The sequence below is a fragment of the Primulina huaijiensis genome, chromosome 1, assembly GCF_012295235.1.
Source record: "Primulina huaijiensis isolate GDHJ02 chromosome 1, ASM1229523v2, whole genome shotgun sequence".
Lineage (NCBI taxonomy): Eukaryota > Viridiplantae > Streptophyta > Magnoliopsida > Lamiales > Gesneriaceae > Primulina > Primulina huaijiensis.
The window spans coordinates 26,084,701-26,107,144 of NC_133306.1; the positions used below are offsets into that span (position 1 = coordinate 26,084,701).

Here is a 22,444-nt window from a genome sequence, read left to right on the forward strand (position 1 = left end):
TTTTATGGGCTAGAAGGGCCTGCCATGATTAGGACTTGTTAGGGGAATGATTTATATGATTTTAAAGGTCCTAGGATGCACTAATAACGCTGCAATCAAGGCACTATCATTCTTAAATCTGAAAGGAAACTTACAGTAAGGGCCGAGAGATTGGGTTGTCTTCATGGGTTCGATTTTGATGCATGGAGCTTAGGGGCTCGACCAGGTCTTGAGGAGGGCTAGTTTGGGACGTGGATAGGTCCTAGGAAGAGTCCTAGCATGGCTAGGACTCGTGTACCAGGCTAGGGAAGAGTCCACGCTGCATAGGACTCTTCCCGTAAGGGGATGGTGGTCGGCCGAGATTTTCAGGGGAATGGCTCGGTTGAGGGCTGGGCTAGGTGGTCTGGGTGATGGCTTGGGACGGTCCAGAGAGGGGTAGGAAGGGTCAGGGCTCGTGGTGGCTCGAGAAAGAGTCCACGCGAAGTATCACGCACGCACGCAGGGGAGCTAGACAGGGGCGCAGGTTGATGTCCTTTACAGAAGCTTCGCTGCTTGGTTCAGGGGCTAGGATAGGCTTGGGTAGGGTCTGGGTGTGGTCCAGGGATGGTCAGGGTCGGCTGGGCTCGGGGGTGGCTCGGCTGGAGGTGACCTAAGCTAACTAGGAGTCTTGGGCGTGAGTGACAATTCCATGCGTGGCTACTGGTTTCACAAACAGGTGGGTTGCTGCGTGGCTTAGAGGCTCGGGATGGGGTGGCTCGAGTCTGGGACTGGTCTAGGGTCAGTAAGGGTCAAGGGTGGTCAAGTGGTTAGGAGCTGGGAGGGTCCTAGTTGGGCTAGGAGTCCTAAATATCCTAAGAGACTCACACACAAAACATGCAGAAATTGGGTCAAGTTCCAGGAAGTTTTTGAGCAGGCCAAGGCTGATGTTTCGGGCTGGGCTTGGTCAGGAGGGTCCCTAGGTGGGTTGTCTAGGTTTTGGCTCGGGCGTGGCTCGAGTAAATTGGGAAATGGCTCGGTGGGTTCGTCGAGGTGTCAAAAACAAAAATAATAAAGCTAAAATTGAATCCAAGGGTCCACGGGGGTGGATCATGACTTGGAAGGGTAGAATAAATCATAAAAATTTTATGTTAAAAATTTGGGATCAAAATAACGAGTTTTGAATTTAATTGGGATTTAATCGCCGCACGAAACGCTAATTAACGAGTTAATTGAAACGCCTAGTTTTAAGCTTTATAAAATTATGAAAAATTAGGTTTAAGCTTAAATAATTATTATAAGTCTAAGTTTTTAATTTAGGAAATTTTATGTTGAGGTTTGGGATTTTTCGGGATTAAAACGCATTAATACGTCACATTTAAATATTAATTTAAAAGTCCTCAATTTAAGCTAAATAAAAATATGAGAAAATTCATGTAAGCTTAAATAATTATTTGGGACATGTTATAGTCAAGAAATCAAGAAAAAAGTCAAAATCGTAAAATGTCAAGTCCAGAGGTAAAACTGTCTTTTTTACACTTAGAAATTTGTAAACGTCATGGCAGTGCCCTAAATGCTATTTTTATGATATTATGATTATTTTTAAATGTTTATGAAATTTTCATGATTAAATTATGATTTTTAAATGTCTAACGGATTTTTATGATTTAAGGAAGACATTTAAAATATATGTTGCATGCTTGGTTACAAAAAGAAAAATGTTATGTTATGCATGATTTTATAAAGTGATGAAAATGTAAAACGTTGAAGGAAGTGAAGTAATTGTGACTAATTCGTTAATGATGGCGATGTCGTGAGGGTGATGGTCCTAGTGGGAGCCCGACGATCGTGTTTCCATCATTGCGAATATGTGGTAATGGTTATGTGGTAATGGATTTGTGGTAACGGTAAGAGTGGGAATATCGTGAGGGGAAAAGGCCCCAGAGGGAGCCCATTTATGGGAAAAGGCCCCAGAGGAAACCCCGACGATCGTATTTCTATTCGAATAATGATAGGCAAGGGGCCCAGTTGACCGGTGAGAGTGTTGCTGGTATCCCCCGCCGCCCAGTACTGTGGTTACATGTAGATGGATCCATCGACTCTTATGATCATGATCAGGAAAGTCACAATTAACGATCTGAATTCAACAAAGGAAAAGGAAAAGGAAAATGTTTATGATCATGCTAAAATGTTTTTATGATAAGGAAAAAGGGAAAAGATTAAGATTTATTTATGCATGACATGAAATGTTATTTTTACCTAAAAGTATTTTCACTGTTGCATGTGGTTTTATACGTATTATTTGTTATAAAGATTATGGTGTGTTGAGTCTTTAGACTCACTAGGTGTGGTGGATGCAGGTGAGGTTGAGGGAGGCCTTGATGAGTGATTGGACTGGACTGAAGGCGCACACAACCCGAGGACCAACGCTTCTATTATACCGCATTATGACTTTTGACTTATGATTTATGATTAAAGATTTTTAAGACTATTTATTTATGTTTTTGAGAGATTTTTGAGAGGTTTATTATGGGCTATACTTTTCAAACTTATTGCTTTTAGGTTTGGTAAACATGCGAGTATTTCATTTTATGACTATTGCACTTGATTTTTAAAACGCTAGATTGTTGGTATTTTATTTTAAAAGGGAAAAATATTTTATAAAAATATTTTGGAAAAGCTGAAAATCATAGAGGAAAAAAAAAATTTTCTAGTACTTTTAAAGCAATAAAAAGGGCAGGAAGTTTCAATACATATATAATATATATAGTATAAAATTGGAATTTGGAGGCGGTTTACAAAAATTGCATATAAAAAGTGTTATATGACTCAATTTAATTTATATTTATATTTCTGATTTCGTCGTGGGATGATCCTCTTATACAAATGGAATATATCCACCGTAGCTGTTGGACATATCACACATTTGAATATGGCTATGTTGTTAATATGTGAAAGTCAGAGACATTCATAAAATGCCTCCACATGACCTAAAGTGGATGCATAACTAATTGTGTGGAATATTTCGTCACCAAGAGTATTCCATTTTGCTTGTTGGGGTGTAATTGGAGAACAATAATGATAGAAAAACTATAGTTCTGGATTAATATTTATAATTGTTACTTGATGTGTTCTCTTGAAATTAAATGAGTGTAGAGATTACTTAAGAACGAGCTGGGCGCTTAGCATCCTATGTTTGTATATATGATCAAAATCGCAAACATACAAGACCAAAAATGTAATTCTTTTGCATAATATTATCGTTGAACAACTAAACTCATATATCTCCATAATGATAGAGACAAACTTTCGAGTATTTTGTTTGGACTTTGTCCAAAAGACCTCATACAACCGAAGATATTTCATCTTATAAACTCGTTATCTTACACACGTGTATTTCCAATGTAAGACTTTAGTTGTATTCCCAAAAATTTTCTCCTAAAAAATCATTATTCTCATGGTTTGGGCCTTCCTCAACCCTATTTGTTCATCCTCTCCACTTGGATATATAGAATCATCCACTCCAATCGAGGTTAATACCACTCCTCTCCACTATGTTGAGAGCACACACCTTACGTAAAATGATTGAAGCACTACTTGTATCAAGAGCTCATTACGCATTTACTGGGAGGCCACATGCATCTCATTCGTTTAAGTCTACGAGGATTTCACTCCAATGGAGGTCATTGCATACTTAAAATGATTCATATCAATGTAGAGATATTTCAATATTATAAACTCATGATTTTTTTCATATATTTTTAATGCGAGATTTTGATTACATTCCCAAAAAAATAAATTTTAATATTTTAGAAAAATTGGTTATTTATTTACAAAATCAAATTTTATGCAACAGATACATTACGCACGATTTACATGCAAATTAAAATAACAACAATAACTACCCTTGAATTTTTTTATTTTCCAAAAAAAATATGTTTTTTAGTTTAACTACACATATATACAAATTAACATCGATTGTAACTGTAAATGACTTGATATGATATCTGAAGAAAAAAGTTACGATGAAGTCAAATCTTTATCAGTCGTGCATATAACAGCTCTCATCTTATTGTTCTCTCCTATGGGACATGCATGAGCTGTCACGCCCCGAGACCAGGGTTAGTCGACACCGGCGTTGTTTTACAACCACAAAATTGAAAACAACAAGCCTCGTAGTACAGTATAAACCAAAAACCAGTCTATTTCATCATTAACTCAAAATAATCTTGTCTTACAGCGATAAATTGCAAAACGAAATAAAATGTGCGGAAGCATTGTACAACTTGAATCAAAACTTAGGAAGAACTTAAGCGAGAAATCTTCATATCTCGAAACTTCATCACCAACCCCGAAGCATGTCTTATTCATCGTCGTATACTTGATCTTCGTTCTTATCTGGAGAGAGATGTAAGTGGTGAGTGTTTTGGGAAACACTCAGCAAGTGGGGGCCGATCGATTACCACAAGTACATATAAATATAATTTAAAACCCATATTGCAAACTGATTTTCAAAACGTAGTATATCATATCAGGTCAGAATCAGAATCGAAATGTGAAACAGAGATTATCAGACATTCAGAACAGAACGAATCAGAACAAACGAAAACACTGTTATTCATCTCGTTATCCATGGTCAAATTGTCCCCAATATGTTAGTCCTCTAAGGGGTGAGGCCAAAACACAGTTTTATACCCACTGATGGGGGCCGTGTAGAACATACAATCGTCGTTCCATATCTCACTCGAATCATAACAGTGCAACACAAGATCGGATATATCAAACAACACTTATCGGAATTTTTGAATGAACTCAGCAGAATCAAAGAACATCGGAAATAGAAGGAAACATAGCGTACATCGATCGAGGTTTTATGAAATATATAATAGCGTTTTCGAAAGTGGTTTGACACGCATACATGTATGTCATGAAATACTTATACAAAGTTTAAATTACATAGAAATACATAGCAAAAGCCCACTTACTGATTTCGTTTGGATTAAAACGCTAGGAGGATGTGCCAAAAGAACTTCGTTCGAACAAGGTTGCGGAGAGCTTCGTCTTGTTCCGGTAGAGCTTCGTCTAGACTGCTGCAAATGCTAAATTTTGAATTCTTCAAGTTATGGGGAGGGAGTTTGCTTCTTATATAGGCTTGAATAACCAACTATAAAGGTAAGCCCGTATCACTCCAAGAATGTCGCTGATTGCTTAATCAAAGTGATGATTGCACTTTTCTCTCCCGAATGAACGTGGCCTCTTCTTGATTCAAGATACACATCCGAGATTCATGAGTGATTTTGGTTTTCTTTAAGTGCAAATGGAGAGTGATTTTGGCTGCATGAATCTCTTCCAAGATTGGTGCACTTTCATATTGCACATGGTGATAAATGGTCAATAATGAAGGGACAATGATTATTCAAATTTTCAAGATTATGATTGTATGTAACAAAAAAATGTTGTGCCAAAATTAGCTGAAATTTCCTATGACATATATAGATTATTTTTTTTTTTTCGTTGCAAGATTTCGGGTCTTCACATGAGCAATCCAAGACAATAATTAATCTTTCCAAAGATATATAATTTGTTCAATCTAATAAGTTGATTGTAAGATTTGCCCGAAAGTTAAGATTCTTGAAATTTTTAGGTAAATTTGATTTCTCAAAATTTTGACCCTCATCTATCAAAGCTTTACTTTAATTTCAAATTCATGGGGAACGACAATACAAAATTCAATATGGAGAAAACTGATTTCGAAAAGTTTAAGCCCGTAAATATATGGATGGTATATATAATGTCAAGATTCCAAAATTTGAAGCATAATTAAACTCATCCCATACTGAACCAATAAAGTAATAGAAAGACGAGTTTGCATGCAGAATTGAAAATCATGCAACTCAAAAACACATACAACACAACTCGATCGGCTTCATCGATCGATCGATCTCCATGATTGAAATCATTAACCGTCGTCGGCAGCGGTGGGACTCTCACTAGAATTCTCGTCTCGGTTAACGTCCTCCTCTCCTTCCTCGTCGTCGGACGACAGGTGAGCCAGCCAGCAGGTCCCATGCAAGTGTCCATGCAAGCAAACGAAATACTCCAAAGCGTCGTCATTGGACCCCAGCCGGCGGGCTGCGCTCTTCCTCGGGATCAGCCGAGCCTCCGTCATGCTCCACACGCGCGCCGCGCAGTAAGGACACCTCAGCCGGGCGTCGAAATCCACCTGCCTTCCGATTAGGAACTCCCTAGTCCTCGACTTCATGAACTCCCGGAACACGCCTCTGTAGATGCCGATATCGTCTTCCTTCCCTGACGTCGGGTGCTCACACGGATCGCTGACGTACAGAACGTCTCCTCGGCATTTCTTCAACAAGAAGCTCTGGCCGGAGGTTTTCGAGAACCGGGCCGATTTCACGAAGTGTCCTGGATGGGAATGGGACACCTCGAAATTAGCCGTTGATTCGCACCCCCCGCAGAAGAACAACAGCTTCGCCAGCGATTGCCACCCGCCGATCATACGGCTGTTCCGAGCACCTTCTGTCAACGTGGATACCATCCGCGGCGCCCTGTACAGACAAAGCTCGCGCCACAGCAGCCGCTTCGCCAGCGCTCGGAGCCTCCGGTTCACGGAGGCCGTCTGGCAGAGGGCATGGATGTCCCATTTCAAGAACTGGAAGATCAGGACAAGTATTCGCTCGTTTAGTATCCCAGAATCCGAGGAATCATCGCCGGAATCCTCGATTTTTTGCAGTTTCTGAGACGAACTCGCGCTCATTAATATATTATATTATCTCTAGCTAGGTTGATAACTATCCCAGCTAAAATTCTTCAGTGCCGGCAATGGCGAAAACCCAACTGGGATTTTATACAGAATGCGAGACACGTTGAAACGACAGCAGTTGATGATTAACGGTTTTCAAGAAAGCGAAACTAATGGTCAGTTGTCTACTTTGGATTGGGGGAGAGGACACTTTTCGGTAAATGGTTGGGTTTCTTCACCACAGGGGAACACGAAACGGCGACGTTTAGGTCGGGGAGAATCCGAGAGATTCTGCCATGTGGTAAAGTGTCCGATTATCTGCGGGTAAGACGTGGCAGATTGAGATATTTGCCCTATTTGCCCTTGGTTGGTACCTACCAAATATGTGATACACGTGGGGGAGTCAAGCGTCTCCCACGTACTGCTTTTCATTTGTAAATTTGTAGAGGTCACTCTATGTGTTCTGCTTATTAAGAAAATTCCAGTAATATTACAAAAAAATTATAAAATTTTTTCACGAATCATTTTTGTGTGATAAATTTTTGATTCGGTTCGAGCAATAAAAATATAAAAATATTATTTCTTATGTCTAAAATATTAATTTTCATTTTTTAAATGTCATTTTTTTGTTAGATATGTTATAAAAAATATTGTGCAATATAAGTATTACTTTTCATCTTAAACTTATATTATGTATTATTTATTGATTTGAGTAAAAAATATTATTTTTTTATGTTAAAATTATTAATTTTCACTGCAGATACGGACCGGTTCGACTCTTATTACAGACATAGATATGTGAAATCGTTGCACAAAACAAATACTATTTGTTCATTCAATTTTTGACTCAAGTCCTACAAATGATTATAGTTATAAGTTATTATGACACTACTATATATTGATTTATTATCCTATAATCTTATGGTGTATGTTCTATATATAATTTTTTTAATTATTTTTAAGATTATATGATTGATATATTCATACATAATGAAAGATTGAATGTATAAAAATGTATCTACATTTTATATAAAAATATAAAATTGAAGATTTTCATTGTATAAACAATATTTTTCCCAGCTTATCAAAGATTCTAGACTACACCATAATTATACCATATATCTATCGAATATATATATATTCTGAAATTGTTTGATTAGATTTAGTATAATCTGAAATTGTTCCACATATGGTTTTATAAAACAAGATGGATAATAAAATTTTGAAAATAAATAAAAAAATAACTAAATTAATTTGCGTGATTAATTTAGGTTTATATACAGACACATACACATATCGAAATATCATTTTTACGTTTAATTGCTGAAGATATCTATATAATTTTTTTTTAATTTTATATTTGAATATTCAAAGTTCATTACTCTTCGATGGACATGCATTTTTTTTCTTGTTGACAGATGTCGCACACAACATATATAAATTTAAATTGGATAAAATAAATGTGAAGTTTATAGAGTTGTCACTTTGGAATATTTTTATGTACTGCCACGTAGTCAGTGTATGGATTATTTTGGATCCAAAGGTTGCATAAAAAAAAAAGTTTAAAATGGAAACTTTTTCGGACTTTTCTTCACTTTTTTGTCTGTTAGTTTCCATGTAGACCTAAAAAACGAGAATGTGATGGAAACAATTTTTTTTAAAATAAAGGACAAGTGTCCTAACATGGTCCTGACATGGTATTGGTATATTATGAGTTTCGTTTATCTTTATCTATTATCCAAATCGATCAATCATTTTAAATATCAGTTTCACTCGTTGGAATTTAGTCCGATAATTGATGATTTGAGAATAAGAAACAAATTAAGTAAGAGGATTAATTATCGGATTGTTGTCGGCAAAAGTTATCTTGATTTGCTTACACGTGCACCTTGGTCTCAACATGACAAATATGTCACATGTCTTCGTAATGTTTTCCATACTCTTTGACGCGCGACGGACAACTGGAACCTTAGCCATAGCGCCTTGCACCGCTAGTCTTTAATAGCAAAGAAGTCGATCGACAACTGAATTATTATATTATTAATACTAATCTAAATAGATTTCGTAAGGTGTGATGTACTCACTAAGATAGGTTGAGTTTAGCATATATCGTTAAAGCATTGTCTTCCGTGTGCGTCAAATAATCTACATTTATTTTTATATATGAAATATATATTTTTTTAGGTTTAGGACATCGATTTTCTTTCTTTTTTTATTTTCATATTTATCTAGCTCATATCCAGGGGCGGATATTCAACCTGCAAACCATGTTAGCCAGGTAAACACTACCGGACAAGTCTTGTGCAAACATTCTAGTCTGAGAAAGTATTGATAAGAAAAACGAACTCATGACCACTGGTAGGATGAATCCAGGAATTAAAGTTATTGGGCTTGAACTTAATATAAAAAAGTATATATATAAAACAAAAAATTCATTATGGTATAACGTTCAATGAAGTTTAGTCTACTTAACTGTTTTAATTCACATGGCCAAATGAATTTTTTGTAATATTTAAAAATTAAACATACTTCGAGCGTAGAAATTAAGGGTAGACTCTACTTAGCTAAAAACAAAACATATATAAAAATTAAAAAAGTGAGCTGGATCGAGCCATAAGCTAAATTCGTTCCTAACCATTAATCAAACACTCAAGCATATCTGTCTAGCTAACTTAAGCACGTTATGCACATCCATATGGCCGATGTAACTGACTTAGCTCGATAGGTTTGTCTACCCTATGAACATTCTTGTACTTTTTACACTTAGCTTGGAAAAATCGACTATCTTTTTACTTGATTGGGAAACACTGAGAAGTTGGCCAATAATTAGGCAAAACATATGTTAGGCCATGTCTAACCATAAATTTGACTTGCATATTTGAAACGTTCACATTTATTTCTAGGTATTGGGGAAAGGTGTCAATGATGTATTAAAAGTGTGAATTAAAGAAATAAAATCTTTTCCCAGGAACGACATCGATCCATTTTGTTAGCCTTTTCTGTCTTATATGGAAACATATTATTAGTGGAATACATTAAATATAANATGTAAATAATTGGTTAATTAGCAGACCCAGTTGGAAAAGAACATCAAAATATAGGAAATTTGATTGGTGGTGGGGTTTCCTACCATAATTAATTATGTATTTGTGTTGAATATGTCCGCCTTCTAGATTTGTTATTACCCGTCTCTTTTTAACTAGTTTCTTTCCTTGCTCACCCGATCCTTCGATTTTTTACAAAAACTTACGTGAGACGGTCTCACGAGTCGTATTTTATGAGACGGATCTTTTATTTGAGTCATTCATGAGAAAATATTATTTTTTATGCTAAGAGTATTACTTTTTATTGTGAATATCGGTAGGGTTGACCCGTCTCACAGATAAATATTCATGAGATCGTTTCACAAGAGACCTACTCTCTATTTTTTGTTGAACATATATTTTTTTTAGTTAAAATTAAAATTGAAAATTAAAGTAAATTTTGGGTTTGGCTTCACTTTATTGATAGGAAAAATAATATTCTATTATATTTTAAATGTATGTTGTGCCTCGCACACACAATATGTATTAAGTTAATTGTAATTTGAATGAATATTATTTCAAATCAAATTTCTTCGTCCATATCAAATCATCTAATTCAAATACAACACAATTAAGGATCTCGTACTTAAACAAATAACATAATTGTTGGGATTAATTATTACCTTTTATTTTAAAGTGATTAATTTTTAGCTTTTGCAGTTACATAAAGTAATTTCATTAAAAAAAACGCTGATGAAACTTCTAAGCATCTCACATTTAATAAACATCTATATATTTGTGAATAAAATAATTTTCCTAAATTATAAAATTGTTGTAAGATTATTACTGTTCAACATATATTTATGGAAATATTAGATTATAAAATTTGATTTTGAAAATTAAATTCGTAATGATACTAAAAACTAAAGTATTATTATTCTCACCAAATTAATTAAAGACGAAATGACATTTTCTCATAATTAATGGTAGATGGATAAATAGGGTAAAAAATTATTCTTTGTGATAAAGCCTCTTATCACATGTATCCATTGGGCTTGAGATATAACATATGTCATGGACAAATCCACAAAATTTGGGCCCAAAGCCCAGTTTTGTTGTTGCTTACGTCACGTGCTGCGGGCCTACGCTACAGAATTCAGCCAACTGTACAAGTGCGTAAAAATGACACGCTCTTCATCCTACACGTCACAGGCGCACTTTAGCACCGCCCCCTTGCCTTTCTAAAATCAAACAAAACTAATTTCCTATCTGTTTTTCCGCAATTAAGTACATCCCTTCTTCCACAAATTTCTCGCCCCACTCCCCATCTGCACTCTCCTTTCTCTGTCTACATTATTAGGGTTAGGGCTTTATACCGACTCCATTCATATCTACAGTGGGGCGAACACATCTGATTAATTTAATTTTACTCGTGGATGGATTTTTGAATAATTGTGTGAAAGTAGGGGTTTTAATTCGTTTCTGATTGGGTCTTTGATGGCTGGTAATTATCGGCTCGTGTAGCTTTATGGCGCCGAGCCGAAGGAAAGGGGTCGGCAAAGCGGCGGCGGCGGAGGCCGCGACCACGCGGCGGGAGTGGAAGGCCGGCGATCTTGTTCTTGCCAAAGTGAAGGGGTTTCCTGCGTGGCCTGCAACGGTATGCTGTCTGGGTTTTTCTTTTCGGAATTTATGTTTGTTTCTGTTCTTTCATCGAGCAGTCAGGGCTCAAGTTATGTGCTTCTTTGGTATCACGCAGTTTTTTGTTTTATAATTAGGTTTTTCAATATTCTTTCACTGCAGATCTGGGGTGAATATTTTTGGATATATAGAAACATGAGTGTAAGCATGTTTTGTGATGTTGAGAATCATGAGATTGAATGATGTAACATACTCTGAAGAGAAAAAAAGTGAAACTGCCCAGTTGGGTTCTTTGTAGTACTTGGACGGATCATGGATGTTTATCTACAATTGTTTTATTGTGCACGATATGAATGTAGCACTATTGAAGAAATTAAGCAACGTCACTGCTTCTCTATATGGGAAAATATATGTACGTTTAGGTTGTGTTGTTCTGTTTCTTCTGAGCGTTGTGTATTTCAACTAACTGTATTGCTCGTGCTACTTATTCGGGCTGTTATTTTAATATGGAAAAATGATAGGTTTAGAATATGTATTTGCATGTGATGGATGGTTAATAACTGTAAGCATGTATTCTGACTGGAGTCTTGACCATCTGAGGATAATTTTTCAGCATAACATCCCTCAGGAAGGCTTAGATGAACTTTTTAGCTACATAAATAAATAAGTAATTCCGTTGAGGGTTTTGTTACCACTTCAATTAAAAATATGAGTGATTTGTGTTATTTTGCATCTCCATTAGCCTCATGTATATCACCGTCAAAACATTAGGTTGGCTGAATAAAAGACTGGGCACGAAGGCCTTGGCAGATTAGTGATCGGAAAGAGATGGAAAGTGTGTTGGTCTCATCTTTGAATGTTAATTGTTTTTTTTATAAATTAGCATTTGGTTTTGTTAGTTAGCTTTAGTTTGCAGTTTTATTGACCTGAACTTTCATGACTCTCTGTAAACTTTCGGTGGTATATTTTTTTCCACTATTAGGTCTTTTTAGTTTTTACTCAACTGAAGATCAGTTCAATGATTTTATAATGGCAGGTGAGTGAGCCAGAGAAGTGGGGTTACCCGGCTGATCGTAAGAAAGTACTAGTCCATTTTTTTGGGACCCAACAAATGTTAGTTTTCATTCTTTTTTCTCTCCGAGTGTTAGTCTATATCTCAGCTTTTTGGTGTTGTTTTCTTTTCTTTTATTTTGGGTTCCTACTAAATAATTTTCATGTGCTTTAAGGCATTTTTAAATTGCTTGTATAGCTGAAGTGCATGGTAAATATGTACTCGCATGCATTCTAACTTACTTCACAACAATTTTGAACTTTCAATTGAACAAAATTTGAAGCCAAGCATTTTTAAGGTTTGTAACCTGTAGGCTAGAACTGGTTCAGAAATTCCAGTTGAAGTAATTTATTTTTCATGTGAACTTTAGAATTTGGTTTCAGCCGTGGATGGAACGACTGATTTTAAGTCATGTTAAGCGGAGATGAACACATATTTTGAAAAAATAATACGATGCATGAATAATCTTATGTTTTTAACAGGAATTGTCATTGGAAAGTTTTGTCTGTTTGAGTTCTTCAAATAAACTTTAGCCAACTTGCATGTCTTTATTTTCCTGTTTGCATTGGGTAACCTGCTTGGAAGTATGTCTGCATAAGTATTTGAAATAAGGCATTTGTTATTTTGCAGTCTGATTGTTTCAGTACTTGCTGTTGAAGTTTGCATTCTTGTGGTCTTGCCTCTCTGAGTTTTGCACATCAGTTCACTTCTTTTTTTCTGTTACTTTTTCTACATGGTATTTTTTTGCTCTACACACTGCATTATACTTTGTTAAAGTAATATATGTTTCTGAAGAAATTAATTCTCTGTAGTTTGTTTCATTATGGTTAAGAGGCATTTGTAGTTGGTTGCGGAGACGGCACAATTTGTTATTTAAAAGTTTGGCTTATGTTCTTTATAGCTATATCATTTTCTATTGCTGATCAACTCTTCTTTAACGGTTAGTAATTAATCATGTCGGGTTTTTTTCACCCATGCTGTATGCTGGGCAGCGTCTGTACATGTCAAGATTCTGGAATAATTCTCTAATTTTTATATTGAACTGGCTCAAAAAACTCAAGCTTTATGTGACCTCTGAAAGATTATTAACCCACCTTTATGTTCAGGAGTTTGATTTGGTTTCATAATGTCATTCTTTCATTTTTTAGGATGAAACTTACAGACTATAAACCAGAGGCTTATTTAGTGTATACATGCCAATATATTGACATAATAATGTCACAGCCAAAAACAATTTAGGCTGAGATTCCAAATTAAAACTATACAGTGACATTGATAACGGTGAAAGAATATAAACAATAGCCCAGTTGAAAGATTTTCTGTATGTATTTATGTTAAATTTAGTTCTCTTGGACAGTGGCTTCTGCAATCCTGCTGATGTCGAAGAATTCACAGATGAAAGAAAATTGTCTCTTTTAGGGAAACGTCATGGAAAGGGTGCTGATTTTGTTCGTGCAGTAAATGAGATAGTTATCTCTTTTGAGAAGCTGAAGAGACAGGAACAAGTTAGTAGTGCTAATGAAACCACAGAAATCATTATAAACAATGAAAATAAGTCTGAGGAATCATTGACTAAGTGTGTAAATGATGAGGATTCTGTGATTAGAGCTGAACCACAGCCGCTTTGTACTGGGGCCACTAATGATTTGAACTCGCTGACTGAAGCTGCTGCCGCTGCCGCTGCTGAAGATGCCTTGCGTGATGCAGAAATGCAATTGGAGGATGCTAGATTATCTGCTGAAATGCCTGTTTCTACTACTTATTCAACAAGAAGTAAAACTGAAGTAACCCAATCACGGAATAGTGTCATACAGGGAAGGGTATCTGCTCGAAGGTTGAGAAGTTCTTCAAAGACAGATGCCAAAGGACCTCAGAACATAACATTACCTTCTCTGAATAACAGCAGGAGGTTTAGGAATTCTGGTACTAATGCATCGAAAGATAGATCTTTGAGAAGAAGTGCAAGGATTACGAAGTCCTCTGATGATTCTGAAGGATATGACGCAGACTCACCTGCTTCGGCATCAAATGATAGTATGGAAGAGAATGAATCTGAAGTTATGACTGTAGACTCTGACTCACCTAGTTTCAATAATGGCAGCACTGTAGAATCCCATTGTAAACCAATGGTAATGGATCATTTTAGCGAAAATAATAATGAAGAAGAAACTGAATTAAACAACAGACTTGACTTTCAAACTATCACTGCCATCATAAAGAAGAAAAGGGGTCCTAATCGAAAACGATACAGTGATGATGTCGGGGCAGCTAATTCAAATGCATTTGTTTCTGATGCTGAAGTCAGAAACAGAAGTGTTTCACCTAGTAATAATGAGAAATTAGCTGCAAGATCTGCTAGAGAAGATGGTGATGAACACTTACCATTATTCAAAAGAGCAAGAGTCCGTTTGGAGAGATCTGCACCTGCCGAGAAGAAAGAAGGAATAATGGCACATAAAGAGGAGAAAATACTGGAAGTTTCTGAAAGACTTGCAACACAGACCTCTGGGCCATTGAATTTAAAGGTGGATGATCCTGGTGATGGTGAATCTGTTCCGATTGAAGTAGATTCTGTTGGTGTGCCTTTATCGCCTGCAAGTCCTAAAAAGGCTCAATCATGGGAAGGGGTTAAGAATTTATGGGAAACTAGGAATTTTGTGGACGGTGAAGCTGCTTTACCTCCGTCTAAAAGACTACACCGTGCATTGGAGGCCATGTCTGCTAATGTAGCAGAAGATAATCTAAGTGCTTCCAGTTTTCCATTGACAATGAATGCCAAAAACAATGGAGACTGTCCGTCCATTGCAGAAGGCTCAGAGTTGTCAATTGGAAACAAAACTGTGATTGAATTGGGATCAGCACCAGCTGAAAATAATAGCAACAATGACTTTGATTCTTCCGAGTTTTGCGCTGCATCAAACACAGAAACGCCGCTAATTGATTCAAAAACATATACAAGTGTACTGGACTGTGTTAGAAGCTATAGCAGTGGTAGCTTGAATCCTGAATTATGCAAAGATTCAACTGCACACGCCGAAGGTGCTGATTTCAAATGTCTCAAAGTGTCACCTCTAGAGTTAGACTCTAAGCATGTAAAACCAGGACCACAAAACATTGGTGAAGTAGTTTGTTTGGACTGCTGTGCACCTGGTTTAATTATGTCTCTTACCAATCACCGCAAGGTTGAATGTTCGGAGTTGGATGCAACAGTTACGGGATATGGTCCTATTATTCCCCAGGTGAGTTTAGAAGTCCTCGCGCTGAAAGAAAATGCTGTTAGTAAGCTGAATTGTGATACCAGTGTGCAGGTAGACAATGCTGTGCGTGAAGTTGATAAATCTCACGATGTGAAGGGCTTATCATCAGCCAAGAACAACCAAGTTAGCCAAAAGTAAGTCTTTATAATTTACATGAGGTTGTTCTACTCTTTTCTTCGATTTAAACTTGTAATATATTTTATCATTTCTTGGTGAACCTCGTTTATCATTCTGACTCTGTGTATCTTCAGGTCGGATTTTCTGAAAGAAAGTAGCCCGTTATCTAAGTTTTCAAATCGTGTGCCCTCTGGTAGTCCAGTGAAGGTTTTAACCAGTGGTCATCATCAATGTCTATCTAACTCTATTTCTGTTTCCGATGAGCCTCTGGAGGATTTTGCTGTCACCCAGTCTTCATCTCTGACTAATGGGCTGCACTTGTCCGCTAAGACATCTCCTCGCAGTTCTTCCATGGGCAATGTATCCGCAGCAGATAATAATTACCTTGAAAATCATATCTCTTGTAGTCCTGATGTTCAGCTAAATTCTGAAAAGGCTAAACTTGCTGGAAAGTCAAACAGCAAAGGTGAAGAAACTTTGTCATCCTTTGAAGCCGCTATCAGATCACTAACGGGAACAAAAGAGAGCATTGGCCGAGCCACACGGGTCGCTATTGACTGTGCGAAATTCGGTTTTGCAATTAAGGTAGACTTCTGGTTATGACCAAGTTTTCTGTGGCTCAAAATTTTTGATGCCACCGTGCCCTAGTTAGAATTTAATAAACATTTTTGTTTAGCACAATATAATGCTGTTGTTCAAGATCAATTTTGTTCACTATTTTGACCCAGAGTCTTTCACTTATATACTGTCATTGGTCACTAATAACATCCGTAACACAGTTGCATATTTTTTAACCATATGCATAGATTTTATGGAGTAAACTTGTGCTGTGAAACCTCTTTCACTTGGCTTATGTTCGCATGTACGTGTTTTTGACTTTGACTCCGAGTCTTTTACTTAGATATATATGTTCAGCAGCCATATCTGTGATATAGTTTCATAATCAACGATATGCGTTGATTGTAGTTTAGCGAAACCTCTTTTGCATGGCTTATGTTCACATTGCATACATCTGTGCTCTGAATCTCCTAGATGATGGGTCCTCTCAGCTTACTTATGTTGGAACTCTAGCATAAAAAAGTGCTGTTCTGTGATCCATTTTCCTGGTGTCCTCATAAATTACTCGAGTATATGTAACAGAAATTGTGGTTAAAGCATAGAATAATGACAAGATGAGAAGAATGATAACAATGACATTATATTATCTTAATTGTCACTTGTTTGGATAGAGTTTGGGAATTCTTTAGAAGTCAACATTAAGAGTTTACTACTGTGATGAAAGTAGTTGATGGCTCAAGGCATACAAACATCCTACAACCCAGGTGCGAGGTGAGGCATATACCTTATCAGAACAAGGCTCACCAAAGCTTATATGTTAGAAACTAGATAGTTTTGGAAAATTATGGCACATATCAATATGATAGTTACTTGATAAACTATTGAATAAAACAAATATTTATTAGTTTAAAAGCAAAATTGAATGACCATCACATTGGATTTTACTTTGGATTAATAATCCCTAAGTTTCATGCATGCCTTGAGCCTAGGAGTGCGCTATGTGACTTTAATTTGCTCTGGATCTTGTGTATCTGCGAAGTTAATATTGTTAAGACACTTTGTAAGCTAAAAACATCTATATATTCTACCAAGAAAGCATGTTATACCACAGAATTTCCTTTCATGTGCTAATATTGACAGAAGTATGGTTTGCTTTAGGTGGTGGAAATACTCTCACAAAATTTGGAAAGAGAGTCGAATTCACACAAAAAAGTGGACCTGTTTTTCCTTGTTGATTCTATTGCTCAATGTTCTAGGGGCATGAAAGGTATAGTTTTTACTTTGTTTTGATGTCATTGGTAATATTCTGAGTTTTGAAACTTCACAGGTCCTCTATCTTGTTCAGGTGATGGTGGCATATATCCCTCTGTGATACAGGCAGTGTTGCCACGTTTATTGTTGGCAGCTGCTCCTCCTGGTAGCAGTTCTCTCGAGAATCATAGACAGTGTTTGAAAGTGCGTGGAGCCATGCCCTCTCAGATTTGTTTATTGACCTTTGTTTCTTTTTATATTGCTTTTGTACATTGAAATGTGGTACTAAACCTCTTTACCTACTGGATAGGTTTTGAGAGTATGGCAGGAGAGGAAGATTCTTCCAGAACAAATCATTTATCACCACATTCGGGAGCTTGACGCCCTTTGTGTTTCATACCCTAAAGCTGGCGCTCGCCGACCATTAAGAAATGAAAGGGCTTTTGATGACCCTATTAGAGAAATGGAGGGTATGTTGGTTGATGAATATGGAAGGTATATGGATTTCTAACTTTACCATTTGTTATTTGAACTATCAGGCATATTTGTTGGGCTTCTCTGAATCGTAACTAACTAGATGCATTGTTTTACTTCAGCAATTCAAGTTTTCAGCTTCCTGGCTTCTGTATGCCTCGTATGCTGAAAGATGATGATGTAGGAAGTGACTCTGATGGAGAGAGTTTTGAGGCTGTTACCCCAGAACATAATGTGGAAAATCTCGATGGAGAAAGGGCTCTGATTCCTGCTGTTGAAAAGCGTAGTCTTATTTTGGAAGATGTGGACGGTGAACTTGAAATGGAGGATGTGGCCCCCTATTGTGAGGAAGAAATTAGTTCCACCAGTAATCTTACTAAAGATCACACTCAACTGTCCCATTACCTCTCTGATAACCGTTATGGGCCACCTTTTACCTCTCAACAACCTAAGACTGCGCCTTTGACATGTACTCCTTTGCCAAGGTCTCCCTCGCATCCGCCGCCACCGCCGCCGCCATATCCACTTCCACCATCTAGTTTTCCTCGTGCAATGCTTGATTCTATTGCAAATGGTCCTAATTCAAATATTTATCCAAGCTCTCAGGTCTCTCTCTGTCCTAATTTTCATGTCTTGTGTCGAGACTGCTGCTACTGTGCTGGAAGGTTGTAATAGTTATGCTTTTAACATATTTATGCTTGCGCAGAATTTTGACAACGATCTACCGGGATCTATGGCAAAGCAGCCTGGTTTGCCAAGAATGAAGTCAACCAACTTGGATTCGGTGCATCATCGTGTTCGTGACAATAAAGATTTTGAAGCCCAGGTTCCAAGGCAGATTCCCGACAATATCAATACCTGCTCTTTCAATGATAGACCTACATCCCATTTATCTGCCCAAGGTTCTAATAGAATCCAGCCGGGAGAGGGTGGTTTCAACAAGGGTCTTCACGTTCGCCCACCTCAGCCCGCTCCGTCAAATCAATTTTCGTACCCCCAACAGCGACAGATCCAATCGCGGAGGGATTTACCACCTCCTTCCCATCCCAACAGATTCCATATGCGTAATGAAGAAAATAGCCATTTTTACCGGGACCGTGACACAAATAAATTTGTCCCTCGTGATAATATTGGAGAGTGCTGGAGACCTCCCTTACCTCCAATCTCTGGTAACCAAACTTTTCCTTGTATTGTTCAAAATTAAGGCATCTTGGCTCACATTTCTAATTTTAAATGTCGCAAATACTAATTTTTTTTCCTTTTCGTCTTCCAGGTCAATGTTATCGCAATGGTGCCAGGATGTCTCATGGGCACATGCCCTACAGTGGCCCACCCCGTGAACTGTCAACCAACAGTAGGTGGAATTTCCCTCCTCGGCCCCCAAATCACAGGCAATTCAATCCTTACAGAGAACCTGAAGGTCCTATTCCGGTGGGAAATAGAGGTGCTTCATCTATCTTCATCTGTTATGCTGAAAATGAATTCGATTTTGTTGTATTGGGCAAAAGAACACAGGATGCTTCTTTCACATCGATGAGTTGTGTTCTTTGTTGGCTTAAATTAAACGTTCACTATAATTTCTTCAAATACTGTAGCTTGTTTCTAGGTCACTCATCTTTAGTAGATAGTGCAAACTATATGGTAACAACAAATATATATGTTGGATATTTTTATGGAACCTGTATATACTGTTAATCTTAGATGGTATATGGCCCAAGATATAGGTGAAGTTTCAAGTGTGCTCACCATGTTCTGAGTTGTACCATGAATATTTATACACTTTAAACTTGTAAAATGTAGAGACGATTGAAAATGGATTGTCCGTTCTGTTATGCAAACCTTTGGTTTGTTGAATAATGTGTTAGCCAAATTTCTTATTCCTTTTATGTTCAGGTCCAAATTACTGGAGACCAAGATGATGCATTTTTAAACTTGCGCCAGACTGGTATTGTTTTCACATATTCCTACTTTTCAAATTCTCAGTTCTTTAATTATTCCTCTTTGCTTATTACCATTTCATTATTAGGTTGAATTCTTATTCATTTCGGTGCCATGACTCATCGAAGGTGGTCTTGCTATGTCTGAAATCTTGGGAACTGCCAGATTTCGACATCGTAGAGAATAAACCTGTTTACTGGTCGTGTAAATAGGTATGCGGTCTTCGGTTGGGAAATGAATAGATGTTCCTAAGCTCTTTTGTGGGGAGTATCAGCATTCCTTAGGCTGTTTCCTTGCGTTGGTTACAATTTTTTGTCTCGTCTATTAAAATTTGTCGTGTAATGACGTGATATAGTTGTGTAGATTTTTGGGCAACATTTAGTCAGTGATTTGTAGTTTCTTCAGATGGCTTTCGCTGTGAAGATGTTATGTACATTGCGAGTAGTTTACTTTCCAAGAACCCTTGTTACTGAAGAGAGTGATCACAAGTTCGTTACACATATTTTGGAACTCAGCTCTATGATAAAAGGTGTCAGTCTTGACCTTTAGGTTTGGTTCTTTTATGTGGAGATTTGTACCCTGTGAGATAGACCTTTAGGTTTGGTTCTTTAATGTGGAGATTTGTACCCTGTGAGACAGCGAATTGGTTTAATTTTTGGATACCGCTTCGTTGTTGACATATACGTGTGCTGTCCCAAACTATAATAGTCGGACACCGCATTTTTCGAAGGTCAAACTATAATAGTTGAACATGGAATTTTATCTTATGTGTAAACTATAAAGTTTCGACCGAGAAAGGAAGTGTACAGTAAAGTAGTTGAGAAACACCGAATGTTTGAAAAATAAAATTAAGTTCTGCATCTTATATGTTTTGAAAGCTAACCGAACAAGGTATCCAAATTCGACAAAGTGCTATATTACAGCTTTTCATTTAAGCAGACCTGAAGTTTGGCTCTTCAACTTGAAGTTCCCGTTTGGGTTTTTATGGGAAAGTGAAGTGTTCCATAATGACTCCTTAATTTTGCATCTGGTTGTTTGTGTAAAATATTCATGATCTTGGTTCCTTTTTGCGAACGCTCATTAGGACAGTAGTTGGGACTTTTAACTATTTTGGTTCAAATTTGATCTCTTTAGTTTTTACTTTACCAAATTGTTTTTCTTATTTCACATGCATTGGAGCATCATCAAAGGACAAAGGCGGACTCGGAAATGACGGTAAAAGTAAAAAAATACGATAAACCAACTCTAAACAAGCAACGTCAAACAAGAAATTTCGTTCAGAATTGTCTAATTCACAAGATCGTGGCTATGCAATGGGCCAACCAGGTACACAATCGAGCCCAATAAGGGTGACCCAAATGTTGGGTTCTGCGTGACAGGTGCGTGATATTCAGGCCCATGAAGTAATAGTAAAATGTAGTCTCATTCAAGAATGGCGTCTTGGTGCACGAGATTTTTAAATGAAAATTAGTCTACTAATAAAAAATTCTAGATACTATTACATCACCAAATCACTTTCAACATGTCCACCTGGATCTGCCATGTTTGGGAGTGAGATAATCACATCAAGAAACAGTCAAACTTGGTAGGATTTGGATTTTCAATCAAGTACGCAAAATCTTCTCGAAATAGAATCCTCCTTATCTAGAAACTACAAAAGATAGCCAACACTCGAATAAAATTCTTCCACACAAGAATTCATATCCTAATTCTCTTTCTTGCCCACTCTAAACTCAAACTTATCCATGCCTAACCAGAATGGTAAACTCTTCATATTAGTGTACTTAATATAATCGACCAAAGTAGCAAGTAAAAAAGATCAAAATGATATTTGCTAAAACCTATTTGGCATCTGTTTTCTTGTATAGGATTTGGACTAAACTGGGACAATTGATGTCGACATAAAGAGGTAGGAGCCAAACCTTCGAGTTCTGTTTTCTCAAATGAGGAACCCACGTACCTTGGCCCACCATTAAGTTGGTTATACAACAAATTTCCATTTCCATCTTTTCTCCATTCCCCGTATGCTATAAATAATAACAGAACTGTCTAAACAATCATACCCACTTATCACAGACAGAAGAAATTCTGAAAGTTTCTCAGAGACAAATACATTTCATTTTGTAGATAAACATGGCAACAAGTTCAAAATCTCGCTCGATTCAACGATGTTCAAAGCAAATCAGGCAGCAAAGGACTCGCCTTTACATCATATGGAGATGCACTGTTATGCTTCTGCGCTGGAGTGACTAAAAATGCAGATATTTTCAACCGATGGACATATGGAGAAATAGTAGTTATATAAGACGTGGGATCGAGCTGTATCTATACATGCAGGAACTTTGAAGAGTTACGCTTTAGGTGTTTCTTAGAGGCACACATTTAAACGTACAAATGAAGGTTTTTTTGGTCTTGAGTAGGC

General features: G+C 37.0%; 2 protein-coding genes across 4 annotated transcripts; one reads left to right on the plus strand and one right to left on the minus strand.

Moving 5' to 3' along the window:
• Positions 1-5,748: 5,748 nt before the first annotated feature.
• On the minus strand, positions 5,749-6,779 carry LOC140969632 (EID1-like F-box protein 3). Its single transcript, XM_073431074.1, has one exon. The coding sequence runs from the start codon at positions 6,728-6,730 to the stop codon at positions 5,915-5,917; it is 816 nt and encodes a 271-aa protein (XP_073287175.1). The 5' UTR covers positions 6,731-6,779; the 3' UTR covers positions 5,749-5,914.
• A 4,176-nt stretch (positions 6,780-10,955) lies between these two features.
• On the plus strand, positions 10,956-20,536 carry LOC140989685 (protein HUA2-LIKE 3-like). Of its 3 annotated transcripts, none has more exons than XM_073459013.1 (12): positions 10,956-11,395; positions 12,413-12,489; positions 13,785-15,818; positions 15,936-16,386; positions 17,518-17,626; positions 17,687-17,814; positions 17,921-18,105; positions 18,207-18,690; positions 18,791-19,253; positions 19,358-19,528; positions 19,978-20,029; positions 20,111-20,536. In XM_073459013.1, the coding sequence occupies exons 1-11, from the start codon at positions 11,267-11,269 to the stop codon at positions 20,001-20,003; spliced, it is 4,257 nt and encodes a 1,418-aa protein (XP_073315114.1). In that variant the 5' UTR covers positions 10,956-11,266; the 3' UTR covers positions 20,004-20,029; positions 20,111-20,536. The 3 variants fall into 3 exon arrangements, with proteins under 3 accessions (XP_073315114.1, XP_073315122.1, XP_073315130.1); XM_073459021.1 differs by having other exon boundaries at positions 10,957-11,395; positions 17,705-17,814; XM_073459029.1 differs by lacking the exon at positions 12,413-12,489 and having other exon boundaries at positions 10,957-11,395.
• Positions 20,537-22,444: the final 1,908 nt, after the last annotated feature.

Bases quoted from the DNA above. Each gene is read 5' to 3' on its own strand.
- LOC140969632 (XM_073431074.1), bottom strand. From the start codon at position 6,730: ATGAGCGCGAGTTCGTCTCAGAAACTGCAAAAAATCGAGGATTCCGGC.
- LOC140989685 (XM_073459013.1), top strand. From the start codon at position 11,267: ATGGCGCCGAGCCGAAGGAAAGGGGTCGGCAAAGCGGCGGCGGCGGAG. The intron at 12,490-13,784 runs GTTAGTTTTCAT...TCTCTTGGACAG, and splicing joins TTTTTTGGGACCCAACAAAT to TGGCTTCTGCAATCCTGCTG. The intron at 18,106-18,206 runs GTATATGGATTT...GTTTTACTTCAG, and splicing joins TTGGTTGATGAATATGGAAG to CAATTCAAGTTTTCAGCTTC.